We start from the raw sequence: 15,308 nt of genomic DNA, 5'->3' as shown, positions 1-15,308 counted from the left end.
AAAATCGAGACAGAAACCCAAGTCCCTCCCTTTAGCAGCTATAGAGAAACTAAAAGAATCAGCTATGGTTAAACAATAGAGAGAAAAATGACAAAATGCCATTAATCCCACTCATCAATATACTGCAGTCTATGGAGATTTGAGAGTCTCACTTTTTGGATTCCAGAATGAGAAAGCAAAGGGTACCTGTCAGGTAGTTTCCAAAATTACAATCCTGTTCTTAAGTGTAGAGCTGTAAAAAGTCCTGTTCTTCCAACTACAAAAACAAGATTGTTAGTCTCAAAGCAGATGAGCAGCAGAAGCCACCTTCTTCATGTAAGCCCCCCAAATGATCACTGTCACCATGAGGCACTGATGTTAATAAAATCTCACTAGGTAGGGCATTCAACAACATGAACAGCTAAATTGAGGACTCTGTTTTGGGAAAAGAAAAATCCAAGAAACAGTCACAGAGCTTGTAACGGTGTTTCTCAGAAGCTAAACTGAATTGAAAAGAAGTGCTGGGATTAAAACAAAAACAAACAAAAAAACACCCTGCCACTTCAATTCAGTTCCAAAAATATATATGTGGTTATGTGGCTCCCCTGCTTAACACTGACTTCTCCCACTGAGAACACATGTCCAGTTCCTGCTGCCATCATCTTCCTGACCCAGCCAATGCCTGTTGCCCCTCACTTACTCGAGCCATCACTTTAAGACTCCTGGGGACAGATGGACCACTCAGGGGCCTCTGAGGACCCAGGCATACTCAAAGGTTAAATGAGGACTATTTACTAAAGAATCATTTATAAAGATGTGGGCAGGATGAAGAGAACTAGGAAGGCACCCAGGGCCTGGCAATAGCAGGAAGCCATCATCATCCTTGGTCTGAAAGCACACAGTGGGGAGTAACATTACTGAACTGTGCAAGACCTGCAGCTGGAGGAGGTAGCTTGCAAGAACTGTGGTCTTGGGTGCAGGAACCAAGCCATTGCCAAACCATGGCCCAGTCTATAAATACCCCAACCTCATTGTCCTCTTGCCCTCCAATCTGCCGCTGGTACCATCTGCTGGCTGAAGGAGCTGGAAGCCAGAAAAAGCCCAGGTGATACAGGTCCCACAGATCAGTCTCCCAGACAGGTGAGATGGAAGAATGCTGTGTGGGACAACTTACACTCCACTAATGTTCTAGTCTCAGGCCCTACTGTTCCCTCTACTGGGATCTTTATCTGCAAGACTTTATCAAGGCCAGGTTGACTCCATGAGAACTTCTAGATCTCATCTTACATGTTAACTCCTCAAGGAGACTTTCCCTGATCATGCAGAGCTCCCAGACCCCCTCCTCTTGTCTTTCTTTATCCCAAATCATCTTGTCTTCTTTTCCAGAGCAGTTCTTACCCTATGAAGTATTCTTGTTTCTTCCTTCAGTGAACTACCCAATAATATCTCTCGGTTTATCTCTCTCTTTCATTCTAACCTATAACTTCCAGGAGGACAGAGATTTTATCCGTCATGTTTGCCAATAACACACTTCCAGGACTGCCCAGGGAACACAATGTGAATGGCACCCCAACCAACCCTGGTTCCGGGGATAGTGTTGGGCACACAGCAGGCACTCAGTATATAATGTTGAATAGATTACATTTTTTGAGTACCTTCTATGTGCCAGTAACTGAGCTGACTATAAAAACAAGCAACAGTAGCTAATTTTTATAGTAGCTATCATAGTTACCATAGCTCTCTATGTTCTAGAAAAATAGTATAATATTATGACACCCCCCAACCCTCCCACATTTTACAGATGGGAACTGGGCCACAGAGAGGTCTAAGTAGCTCAAGGTCAAACTGATAATACTTGGGAGAACCAAGATTTCAGCTGCGACAGTCTGGCTCCAGAGGAGGCATTCCTAACAACTAATACTATATTTATACTGCCTCTCTGCTAGATGAGTTGGCATGTCTCTGACTTAATGGAGCTGGCTAATTGGGAGAGTCAGATATTTTGAACACAGGCCTGGTGTACAAGAAATGCTATAACCAAGGTTGGTAAGAATTAATAACCAGCAAATCCAATGTGTATACAGCAGTAATACTTTCAGTGGGTGAGAATAAGAGTGGAGGTGTGCTGAGATGGTTTGTATAGCTGTTAACATCTACAGCAATTGCTGTTATAATATTGGCAAGAAAGAGGACGTCTGAAAGTCTGAACTATAAGCATCAGAAATGCCCACTCCATGGTCTCCCTTCTGTTTATAGCATCCATCTCAGCTGACAACTTATTGCTGCCTTTCTTTGCTGACAGCTGTTTCTAACTAGGCTATTTTATTCCGCTATGTGGATGTTCAAAAATACATTTTATTTAGGGATCTGCCTTGGAAAGGGTCAATAATCTGGATGTTTCAGCAACTTAATTTCAACACAAATTGCCATAATTATCGAGGGAGACCATTCAACATACCCTCAAAAAGAAGAAGAAAAAAGAGGTAAAGGTTTGCAGCTAAGCCATATCCTTGAGCTTTTGCCCGTAACTGATGAGAGATTATTTCCAGCCTTTTGTATAAGGGAAAAAAATTTCCACATGGCATCTATTCTTCAGCAGCTATAATTTTTTTTTAAAGAAAATGCACTTTGATGGCTCAGTGCCAGCAACTGAAGCAAGGCAAACACAGATTTCTGGAAGGAAAGGAAGGAAAGGAAGGAAGGAAGGAAAAGAAAGAAAGAAAAGGAAGGAAGGGAGGGAGGGAGGGAGGGAGGGAGGGAGGGGAGGGAGGGAGGGGAAAGAAAGAAAAGAAAGAAAGGAATGAAAGAAGCAAAGGAAGGAATGGAAGGACGGAAAGGAATGAAGGAAGGAAGCGAAATGCGAACTGAAAAAAAATCCTAAACATAAGCACCCATTAAGAGAAAGAACATGCCGAAGAAAAAGCAAAAACAGAAACGACCAAAGAAATCGAAAAGAACGAACAAAAAGACAAAGAAAGAAATAAAAGAAAAGAAAATCCCTTGATTCAGTTGGCAGTCTGAGTGGGCAAGATTCCCCCTGGTGTCTGCCAAAGTTGCTCTCTGACACAGCAAACAATGCGTAAGAGGAGGCTCCCAAGGGACACCTGGAAGGAACTCAAACCTCCCTTCCAGCTGCACAGGTGGGGCCTAACTCCCAACATTTGTAATATCCCTTTGGGTCTCTAGTATGTAGGAACACTTCTATTAAATGTCACTCCATGGGAGAAGAGACAATACTTTAGAATTGATGAACTTCCCAGAAGAACCTAGATGAGTGGCAGTGGAAATAGCAATGAGCACAGATATCCTGGATTTGAATTGTCCCATCCACTTACTGGCTGGTGACTCTGGGGGAAGCAGAGTCTTCCAAGGTCTGCCAGGGTCTGCCAGGGTTTGTTTCCCCAGAGTCAACAAGAAACAACAATAGGATGTTTTTAATCCTCACCTGAGGATATGTTTTATTGATTTTAGAAAGAGAGGAAGGTAGAGAGGGACAGAGAGGGAGAAACAACATTAAACAGTTGCCTTCCCACACAGCCTGATCAGGGATTGAACCCGTAAGTTTTCTGTGTTCACACTCCAACCAACTGAGCTACCCAGGCAAGGCGACAATAACTTTCTTTTACAATTAAAAATAAAAGCTGTGACTTGACAGGTAATAATTAGAACCAGGTAAAAGGGAGACAAAGGAGTTATTTTCAGGCTAAACCTACTCACAGCAGATGTGGCTCACATGTGGTCCAACTGTGGCTTCTGAGCTCACTCAGCACTCAGCCCTGGCTATTCAGGCTGAACATCTCCAGCACCTGCACAGCCTACCAGCAGTTATGAATGCTGCATCCTACAGGAGGGATCTGCTAAGGGTCAACAACCCTTAGTAAATAAAGCACACTGAAGATATTTCTACAGGACAGGCTCTGGAGTAGCACAAACCTAGGTTCAAATCCTAGCTCTGCTGCTTACCAGCTATACAATCTTGGGCAAGCTGCATGGCCTCTCCAGCTCTAGGTTTCCTTAAGTGGAAAAGGTTCAATGACTCTCACCTTGTAGGGCTTAGGGGAGGACTCCTAGAACTAAATATTAACAAAGGATTTTTTGTGAAGCACAGTAGAAAATCTACATATAACTCTTGACTTCCCCACAACAGCCCCTTACTATCCACCAGGTTCTGGTTTCAGAAACCCAAGGATAGAAAAATCTATGGATGCTCAAGCCCCTTACTTAACAATGCATAAGATCGGCCTTCTGCATTTGTGGATTTCCAAAAATGGATCAAAAGTAGTTTTCAATCCACAATTGGCTGAATCTGTGGATGAAAAACCTGGGCACACAGATGGCCGATGGCATATCTACTGAAAAATATCCATGTATAAGTGTACCCTGGAATTTCAAAACCTGTGTTGTTCAAGGATCAACAGTAGTAAGAAGTCAAGAACTACAGCTACTCTTCTTCTCACCATCTTTCATAAACCCCAGCAAAAGCATAAATGCTGATACCAAGGAACCAGAAAATCTGTTGAAACCAGAGGACATTCCCATGAATACCTAGGGACCAGGCAGGCAATAGAAATGGGTTTAGTGAGCCTGGAGATGCCCAGGAGAACTGGAGAAAGTGCACAAGCCCCTCACCCCTAGAATGAGGCAGCTGTTTCCCAGCTGTGGCCAATTGGCCAGGTCAGGGAATGTGGGCCCTACATGGCAGAACCTGATTTTTCAAGAGGAACAAAAAATCTGGGCTTTTTTATGATCTACCAATTTTTAATTATGGGTAATTCATTTGAAATGTTTTTTCCATGATTATGTAACCAGCAAGCCTGCCTACAGGCTGGATTTCACCCACTGGACAACAGATTGTGACCTAGACAGAGATGATGCACAATGTGCTTTTCATATCTATCACTGCAGTTCTCTGCCAGGTGGGTATTTGGATGACATTTTAGAAAGGTGAAAATGGAAACTCTGAGGAGTTACAAAACCTTCCCATGGCCATAAGAACTTGAAGTCTTTGGGTCAGGACCAAACAGAAGTTTCTGAGTCCAAGCACAAGGGTTTTCATCAGGACTCTAAGGATTTTTTTTAAATAAATAAATTATTTATTTATTTATTTATTTTTAGGGAGGGAAGGCAGGGGGAGAGAGAGAGAGAGAGAGAAACATCAATGTGCGGTTGCTGGGGGTCATGGCCTGCAACCCAGGAATGTACCCTGGCTGGGAATCAAACCTGGGACACTTTGGTTCCCAGCCCGTGCTCAACCCACTGAGCTACGCCAGCCAGGGCTTAGGACTCTAAGGATTTTTAATACAAAAAAAAAAGCCTCATATGCAAAAGGAAATGCTTCCCCCCAAAAATCAGTCAATAAACATTGATCAACTTTCTTCTAAGAAACCCTGATTTCTTTTGTCCTCTCACTTGTAAAATAACTAAACTACCCAAAAGAGAGAGAAACTGATTATAAAGTACTAAGAAGGAGATCTGAAAACACAAAGTCAAGAGTCAAGCCCATCCTTTGTCTGGAAACCTTTCTTTTTTTAAGAGATATTTTCTCCTTTCTTTTTTTAAAGATTTTATTCTCCCCCTGGCTGGCATAGCTCAGTGGATTGAGTGTGGGCTGTGAACCAAAGTGTTGCAGGTTCAATTCCCAGTCAGGGTACATGCCTGGGTTACAGGCCACAACCCCCAGCAACCACACATTGATGTTTCTCTCTCTCTCTTTCTCCCTCCCTTCCTTCTATAAAAATAAATAAATAATCTTTAAAAAAAAGATTTTATTTATTTTTAGAGAGGGGAAAGGGAGGGAGAAAGAGAGGGAAAGAAACATCAATGTGCAGTTGTCTTTCAAGTGCCCCCTAATGGGGGACTGACCTGCAACCCAGGCATGTGCCCTGATTAGGAATCAAACTAGTGACCCTTTGGTTCACAGGCTGGTGCTCAATCCACTAAGTCACACCAGCCAGGGCTTTTGTTTGGAAATCTTGAGATCTAAGTTGGGAGAGTTATGGGAGCTGAGTCACTTTCGTTTCCTCAGCTTCAATGAGATATATTTCACACACCCAATAATTTGCCCATTTAAAATGCACAATTCAATGGTTGCTAGTACATTCATGGAGCTGTACAATCATCACCAAAACCAATTTTAGAACATTTTCATCATCCCAAAAGGAACTCTGTTCCCATGGCAGATGTTACTTTCAGGGTCCAAGTCTAAAGGGGTGTTTCTCAAAGGTGACTCTAGGACCACCTACACTTGAACTTATTGATGAGGGGGCTTTCAAAAATGATGCTTCAGAGTAACACTCTCTGGGAGAGGGCTCCAAGAATCTGCATTTTAACAAATATCCCTGACACCAACACACATCTGGCTCTATCAAGAGCCAACTTGTTTGTGCCTAGACTCTGTTACAGCCTAGTGAGGCTGATGGGCTCCTCAGAATACGCTGAAGAAAATAAAATACATAAGACAACAAAGGAAACCAATTATACTAAAATACAGTTATTAATATATTTTTTCAGTTATTTGTTATATTGTAATCTATGACTCCTTGGTGAATATATTTAAATAACAAACCTAATGATGGGACTAGCTTCCTTCCCTGTTTTTCAGGGAAGGAAGCACATGAACAATCTTCTGAAATACCTTTCATTCCTGGATTGTGATATGAACATATTGCTGATTTTTATTGGTGACAAAGTCCCAGCTACTGTGATAAATACTTCTTTACTGCCTGTAATTAATTCATAATGGAGCAAAGGCTACACTTCACTGAGGTTTGTAAAAATAAAGGTGTTTTTTTTTTTTAATCTAAATTTATGTGCCATCCTGTTAATTACCCAGGCAATAGCTGGACTCTCAGTTAGGAGCCCCTGCTAGAGTGAGGGGCCTTTGTGCTTATCCTGGGGGTGGCCCTGATTCCTTCCAGCCCAACCCTGACTGCTCATCTCTTATCTTCCAAATGAAACCCCAGAATTCTTCCAAAATGTCCCCTTTAATCCCCTCTATCATGGTTTGGTTTCTAGCACTTTCCATCAAAAGAATATCATCATCGCCCTTTTTAGTGCTTACTCTGTGTCAAGTCACTGTTCTAACCATGCATGTATATTCACTCATTTAATATTCAACAACACTTAGATACTATTACTATTTTATAGATTAAAAAACTGCAGTGCAGTAATACTACATAATTACCCAAGACTGCAGAGTGGGGAGGAGGGAGACCTGGGAGTCCATCCTAGTCATCTTACCCCTCTCCCCTCCAAAATCACTAAATGACACTGTCTTGACCATATAGAGAGTCTCAATTAACACATCCAGGACAGAATGAATGAAAAAATACACTGAGAAATTCAAATATTTGACTACAAACCCAACACGCAAACAGAACATCCCTGCAGTTTTGGGGCTAAGGACACCTATAAAGCAGGTCAAAGAAAGATATCACCTTCAGCTCTTCTGAGGAGACATACCGGAACTATTAATAAAGTAGAAAAGAAATTGCAGAGGAACTCCAGAAGGAATGGTTCTGAGAGTCGCATCTTTCCATCGATACTAATCATCTTTGGGACTTCTGGAATGAGGCTTATAGCGGTTTTGAAAAAGGCATCAGCTGTAAAACAGAAGAAAAGTCCATAAATAAAAACTCTAGAAAAATGCAGAGTCTTCTTTCTTCTTCACATGGCCTGGAGGCCAATCCTTAGAGTTACATGGAAGTCAGACCACAATGAGGGTCCAGCAGAGTAGGTAGGTCCTAGGAAAGAATTTCTGCAAACCATAACTAGCTTGGTGGAAGATTCTAGGGTGACAAGGCACTGCTGCAGTCTCCTATCCCTTCCTTTCTTCTTCCTTCTTTAAGCAATTTAGTCAAAGAACCTCAGTCAAATTGACTTTAGATCATTAAGTGAAAAAAACAAGTGGCAAATTTTTATAGAAAGCCTAGAAATCATAGTCACCTGGGCTGAGTGCTCAACATGAACTGGTTCACTGAACCCTCCCACTGATCATAAGGGAAAAGTGTGGTCACAGGGCCAGCCCACTTCATAGGTAGGAAATCAGATGCAGAAAGGAAAGTGATTGGTTCCACAACAGTGTATGTGTGTGTATGCAGGAGGTTCCAGCACTGGTGGCAGAGCCAGGCTCAAACTGTGGTCTGTTTACATCTACTCTAGTGCACACCATATTCATTAAAGAAAATCGAAATGTGAAGAAATGCACGTGTGCGCACATGCACATATACATCTTTAGAGACTTCTGATTTGGTAATACTAGTTCCAGAAGATCATCCAAGAAATGAAGATATTTTTAAAAATACGAAGTTGTCTGTAAAACAAAAAGACTTGAAAGGGTCAAAGAAAGAGAGCGGGAAGAAGGGGAGATGAAAAGAGAAAAAGAAAGGAATGAGGGAGTAATAGGAGGTTAGAGACAGGGAGAAAGAGATGAGGGAAGACTAAAAGATAGGAAGTGGGGGTTAAGATGCACATGGAGAGTTCTTTCTAGAATTGCCAAAGTATTAACCATGAGAAAAAGTCTCAAGGTCAAAATGGATAAAACATTGACCTGACAAATGAAATTTTAGACTGCCTAACAAGATCAAATGTTTGTATGCTCCAAATATGCTTCCAGTCAGAAACAACTTCCAGCAACATCAAGAGAACACAGTACTGGCAGACAGTTTCTTAAATGAAAGCTGGAGCCCATCCAGCCCAGCAAAGGGGAAAGGGCAACAACAATGCCTGCCCTCCGTGATAAAGGCCTACACTTAATGAGAAGAGCAAGTGTCTGCAGCTGGAGAGCAGGTTTATCATCTCTTCTTTCTTCAGAGGAAACAAAATACATTATGGAAAGACAGTACTCTCAGAGCTTTCCACATGAAGTTACCTCAGCTCTGGAAGCTTCCTTCTCAGCCTGTCTCTGGAACCCCGTAGTAACAGCTTTACCACATACACCTAAACAAATTTATTAAGCACTAACTGTGAAGAGGCACTCTCCTGGACATTGTGGGCACAGAAGAGAAAGTGGGGACAAGATGAGACAATGTAAGTGTGATGATGAGAACAAAGTACTCATGCTAACCTACTCCTATTTGCTGGGCACCTGTGTGTTCTTTGGTCTAGGGGGACATGAAGTAGCTGATCCTAATCTTGTTGGGAAGAAAGAAATTAAACATAGGGGCTCTGGGAAAAGATACTTGACATAGGCTCTGGTAGACACACCTCCCAGAAAGAGTCAGAAGTTATAGGGTCTTCTGTCTTGGCCTAGAGAGTAGCAAATGGCACCATTCAGGGGAACCATACACAATCCTAGGGGAAGGCACAGTTATTTCCATCGCCACTGAGAAAATGAGCTCAAAAGGTGAGGGCCCAGTTAAAATCACCAGGGAAGATAAAAGATTGTGGTGAGCAGAATTTAATGTCCATCACTAGCACCAAGCAACATAGTCAGAGCTATGTTTTTAAAAAGAAATACAAGTCTGGAAATCATATATCTGAAAAGGGGTGTATATCCAGATTATATCAAGAATTTCAATAACAAAACAAGTAACCTGATTTTTAAAAATGGGCAAAGGACCTGAATAGACTTTCTTCAAAGAAAATAACATACGGTCAAGAAGCATATGAGAAGATGCTCAACACCATTAATCATTAGAGAAATGCAAAGCAAAACCACAAGAAGACATCATCTTATATCCATTAGGATGGCCACTATGAAAAAAAAAACAGTAAATAAAAAGTGTTGACAAAAATGGAGAGAAATTGGAACTCTTGTGCACTGATGGTGGTAATCTAAAAAGGTGCAAATGCCTTGGAAAATAGTTTGGTGGTTCCTCAAAAATTAAACATATAATTACCACATGACCCACCAATTCCACTTCTTGGTATATACCCAAATGTATTGAAAGCAGGGTCTCAAACAGGTACTTGGACATGAAGGTTCGTAGCAGCATAATTTGCAATAGCCAAAAGGTGGAATCAACTGAAATGTCCATCAACAGAAAAATGGATAAACAAAATGTGGGACAGCCATACAATGGAATATTTCAGTGCTAAAAATGAATGAAATTAATACATGCTACATACAACATGGATGAACCTTGAAAACATTATGCTAAGTGACATAGGTCAGACAAAAGGACAAATACTGTATGATTCCACTTTTATGAGGTACTTAGATCAGTCAAACTCACAGACAGAAAGCAGAATAAAAGAAGGGAATAGAGAGTTAGTGTTTAAGTGGATAATGTTTCTGTTTGGGATGATGAAAAGGTTCTGGAAACGGACAGTGGGGATGGTTGCACAGTATTGTAAATGTACTTAGAGCCACTGAATTACACTTAAAAATGGTTACAATGGCAAATTTTATTTTATGTATACTTAACCACAACACAAACAATAAAATAAATCAGCAGAGCTGAAATTACCCAACATTACACTCTTAGCACATAGGCAGGCCTGGACTCCACCAGGTCTCGCTGTCTTCCTTCTGCCAGAAAAGCCTGCTATCTCATGGGTCTATAGGCATTGCTTTCTGGTGAAAACATTGTTTCTAATAAAACAAGGTAAAGAACTTTTCTCAGTAGAAACTAAAATTCTGCTCGAACAACTTAAAAGACCATTTATTTACTCTGTTTTGTGTTTGCTACTAAATGGCTAAAAGAGTACCTATTATGCCACACTGAAGAGGGAGCAGCTTTGTGTGAGGCGCTTTGCTCCTCAACTGTCCCACTCAGGTCCCACTGCAAAGGAGAGAATGAAAATAAACAGTTATCTGGGGGTTGAGACAGGCAATGTTCCAAAGCTTACTTTTATTTCTATCATCAGAAGACTTGCCCCATGTCTAAAATCTTGTCTGGGAGACCTCTCAATTTCATTTCAGTAATTAGAACTCAAATCCTACTATAAATGGAAACACTTTCTCCTCCAGTTTAGAGTTCAGAATAATCATGTCAGTATCATATAATACTTTCTTTTGTGGCCATTAAAAGCCACAGAAGTAATTCAAGATAAAATGGGTTAGATGTTTTGTTTTGTTTTTTTCTTTTTGATAAAAGACCTATAGATTCCAGACAAGAAAGCTAAAGAAGTTCATCACCACCAAATCAGTATTGCAAGAAATGCTAAAGGGTCTTATTTAAGAAGGAAAAAAATGAGAAAAATATGAATAATTAAATGGCAATAACTACATACCTATCAATATTTACTTTAAATATAAATGTATTAAACGTTCCACCTAAAAGACATAAGGGGGGGGCCGAAGGAATACCAAAACAAGACCCTTACATATACTGTCTACAAGAGACTTACTTTAGATTGAAAGACACATACAGCCTGAAAGTAAAGGGATGGAAAAAGATATTTCAGGCAAATGGAAAGAGAAAGAGCAGGGGTTGCAATACTTAAAACAGACAAAATAGACTTTAAAATAAAGTCTATAATAAGAGATAAAGAAGAATATTTCATTTATAATAGTCAAGATATGGAAGCAACCTAAATGTCCATCGATTGACAAGTGGATAAAAATATTGTAGTATACATATACAATGGAATATTACTTGGTTGTAAAAAAAAAATGAAATCTTACCAGCTCCAACAACATGGAAGGGTAATGGTAAATGAAATAAGTCAGACAGAGAAAGACAAATATCATATAATTTCACTTACATGTGGAATCTAAAAACAAAATAAACAAAACAGAATAAACTCATGGGTACGGAGATCAGACTGCATGCTGCCAGAGGGGACAGGGGATTAGGAGTCTGGGTGAGAAGAGTAAAGGGATTTAGAGGTACAAATGGGCAGCTACAAAACAGTCATGGGGATGTAAAGTACAGCATAGAAAAGTAAACTCAATATTGATGCCAGATAGGTACTAGACTTTTGGGGGGAGTCACTTTGTAAGTTATATAACATCTAATCACTATGCTGTACACCTGAAACTAACATAATACTGAATGTCAACTATAACTTAAAAATTAAATAAAAATAATTAATTAGAAAATTTAAAAGAACATGTCCTGGCTGGCGTAGCTCAGTGGATTGAGCGTGGGCTGCGAACCAAAGCACTGCAGGTTCGATTCCCAGTCAGGGCACATACCTGGGTTGCAGGCCATGGCCCCCAGCAACCACACATGGATGTTTCTCTCTCTCTCTTTCTCCCTCCCTTCCCTCTCTAAAAATAAATAAATAAAATTGTTTAAAAAATAAAGCTCTAAAAAATTAAAATTAAAATTAAAAAACCTAAATGAACAGGAGAAATCAGGTTCCAAAGCATGAAGATTTTTACCCTTGTTCCACTGGGGAAAGGAAAGCACTCACATACACAGTTTCCCTAAGCTATTCCTTCCTCCATTGGAATCTTCTGAGGTTTCACAGGACAACCAGGTTTCTGTTCCATACTCTATTTTTTAAAATTTAAATGACAACCAAAACAAAACAAAACAAAACAAAACAAAAACAAAAAAAACACTCAGGTTTGGCTGGCACACTACAGTGTGCCACACTAGAGTTTGTTTTGTTTGAGATCCTTCTTCTTGTGAAGGTAACCACTCTGCAGAGCAGTATTCTGGTGCAGTGTTCCCTATAGTAATCACGGTGCCCTGCAGTACTGCTGGGTACTGGGTGAGAACAAACACAGCCACCATAGCAAGAGGTTCCATGCTCCCCCAGAGATAGTGTTTTCCAAAATTGCTTTATCATAAGAATCACCAGGATCTTTACTAAAAATAAAAGTTCCCAGGCCCCCAAACATTGCTGTCAGAAGTATAACATGGCAGTCACTTTGCACAACAGTCTAGCACTTCCCCCAATTCCACATGATCTATACATTCTACAATATGAATGAACTTGTAGTCATTATGCTAAATGAAAGAAGTCTGGCATAAAGACCTATACTGTAAGATTCCACTTATAAGAATTATCCAGAATAGGTAGATCCATAGAAACAAGAGACTAGAGGTTAATTGAGACAGGCAATGTTCTATAGCATATTTTTATCTCTATCGTCAGAAGACTTGCCTATTAGAAGGTACAGGGTTTAATAGGTACAGGGTTTCCTTTTGGGGTGGTGAAAATGTTCTGGAGTTAGTGTTGATGCCCACACAACTCTGAATATAATAAAAGCCACTGGCTACAATCTTCAAAAGATACTAATTGTATCTTAATCAAGCTATTTTATAATTTTTATACACACATACACACATTATGGTCTGTCCAGAAAGTATCCAGCCATGCAATGAGACAATAGAGACATTTATTAAAGAGAATACAACTGCACATAGGAAAATGATGCCTCAGTCCCCTTGGAAGTAGGTATCTTGGAACCTCACACAATTCTTCCAATTGCTATCAGCTGCCCCATTGTATTTTCCTGAATCTCACTGATGATCTGAAATCTCTTACATTTCAAAGGTAATCTTCAATTTAAAGGAAGGGTCAGAAGTCAAAGGTCACCAAATCTGGCTGTACCAGGGCTGAGTAACCTGGGTGATTTGATGTTTCACCAAAAAACTCTCCATGAGATGTGATGCATGAGCGGGCATGCTATCATGATAAAGCTGCCGATCACCCACTGCCCATAGCTACAGCCTTCTGAATCATCTGAATAGTTTCCAGGGAGGTATGTATATTCAAGCTTAATGCCAAATTTGATGCAGATTCGTTTCTCTACTTGCTCATTTTGAGTGCAACAACCACACAGTGCATTGCTCACTCAACGGTGTCTACCACCCCCTCTGATTAGAACAGTAAAGTCATCATTGTTCATGCATGTGCATTCCAGTCTACTCTCCTTGGCTGCCAGGTTACACCTACATAGTGGAAACTGTTCTCATTAACAACAGCTAGACTTTTTCCTGACAGATATTTTGTGTGTTTGTGTGTGTGTGTGTGTTTGTGTATCTAGATGTATATTTCCAGGTCCCACCTTAAATGTATTGAATCAGACCATCCAAGAGAGAGACTTAGAAACATAACTTAAAAAATAAAGTAACATGTATTCTCACTCCTGCCCCCACCATCCGGTTCCCCTTCCCAGAGACAAAGAATACTACCTGTAGCCTGGGTGTGCTCCTAAGACTACAGAAGCAAACACATTTTCCCTTTCCCTTTCCTTCTTTCTTTTTATAGAGTTAACTAATAGACACAATTTTGCCACTTCCCTCTCCCCTACCTAACATATCTTAGTGATTATTCCATCTCTGTACATAAAGTACATCTTTCTTTTTTGTGGCTGGAAAGTAGAATCTGATCCATTTGCTTTTCCTTCCAAATATTTATGGTAAAAAATGTGAAATTTAACATCTTAACCATTTAGTCTTTCTTTTTTAAAACAACCTTCTCTAGTGAATTTTATAATTCACAGTTTTAAAAATAATTGTTCTAAATCCTTTAGATAAATGCTAAATGTGACCTGCCAATAGTGAATGGTGTACTCTGAAAGATTTAACCTGGAAACATTCAGCCAGAAGCAAACAGAAGCTGTCAGCAACAGGGCAGGCTGCCTCATCATTTCACCTACACAGTGAGGACGAGCCAGTGATGCTAGTTAGATAGTTATCACAGAACTTTTGATCATTTCCCACCTTAGATTTCAGGCTCTCCTGTTTCCCAGCCTGCAGAGTTTCAAAGGGTCTGCAGAACACCAAAGGAACATGATATTCCAAAAACCTCTACAAGGACATGATGAAATCAAATACACCCCAAACACAAAGCTACTAAAATTACTGAAGGGTAACCAAAATGTATGTCACTAGAAAACCCTGTAGGAAGGTGGGATGTGCCTAAAAGCTGTAAAAAAAGGACTCAATTGAAGCTATTGGGTAAACTGTACCTGAATGACCCATGCTGCCTGGTTACCAGAAATAACTGAGACAATGGTTCCCTTTGGATGAAGGCATCTTTACATTAACTCGTAAGCTTAGTTGGAGAAAAACCGAAAACAATCCAACAATAAGGAACTAAAAAACTGTTGCAATGACATAGTGGAAATGATGTAACTAATAAAGAGAACAAGGTACAGTCATGTACCCATAATGATGTTCAGTCAATCATGAACCATATATGTGATGGTGGTCCCATAAGATTAAGGGAGCTGAAAAATTCCTATCTCCTAGTGACATTCTGGCCATTGTAACATGGTAGTGCAACACATTACAACTATACATAACATGCTGCACAGACTTGCAGCCCAGGAGTACCAGGCTGTACTACATAGTCTAATGTAAGTGCACTCAGTCTATGATGTTCGTACAATGACAAAACCACCTAACAATGCCTTTCTCAGGATGTATCCACATTGTTAAGTGACACATGACTATAAATCTATGTTTTATTGTATAAAGATG

The 15,308-nt window shown here is 40.2% G+C and overlaps 1 protein-coding gene across 2 annotated transcripts in view; it reads right to left on the bottom strand.

Moving 5' to 3' along the window:
- The window catches only part of VPS35L (VPS35 endosomal protein sorting factor like), a 161,085-nt gene that overhangs the window by 13,159 nt on the left and 132,618 nt on the right, over window positions 1–15,308 (bottom strand). For both annotated transcript variants that reach the window (XM_028509359.2, XM_036021406.1), the window contains one exon: window positions 7,441–7,580. In XM_028509359.2, the coding sequence (XP_028365160.1) occupies window positions 7,441–7,580 (140 nt within the window). The remainder of the gene's footprint in view (window positions 1–7,440; window positions 7,581–15,308) is intronic.

Source organism: Phyllostomus discolor, chromosome 3 (genome assembly GCF_004126475.2).
Source record: "Phyllostomus discolor isolate MPI-MPIP mPhyDis1 chromosome 3, mPhyDis1.pri.v3, whole genome shotgun sequence".
In the NCBI taxonomy this organism is placed as follows: domain Eukaryota; kingdom Metazoa; phylum Chordata; class Mammalia; order Chiroptera; family Phyllostomidae; genus Phyllostomus; species Phyllostomus discolor.
The sequence above is the reverse complement of the archived record's forward strand: the minus strand, read 5'-3'. Positions and strand labels throughout refer to the sequence as shown.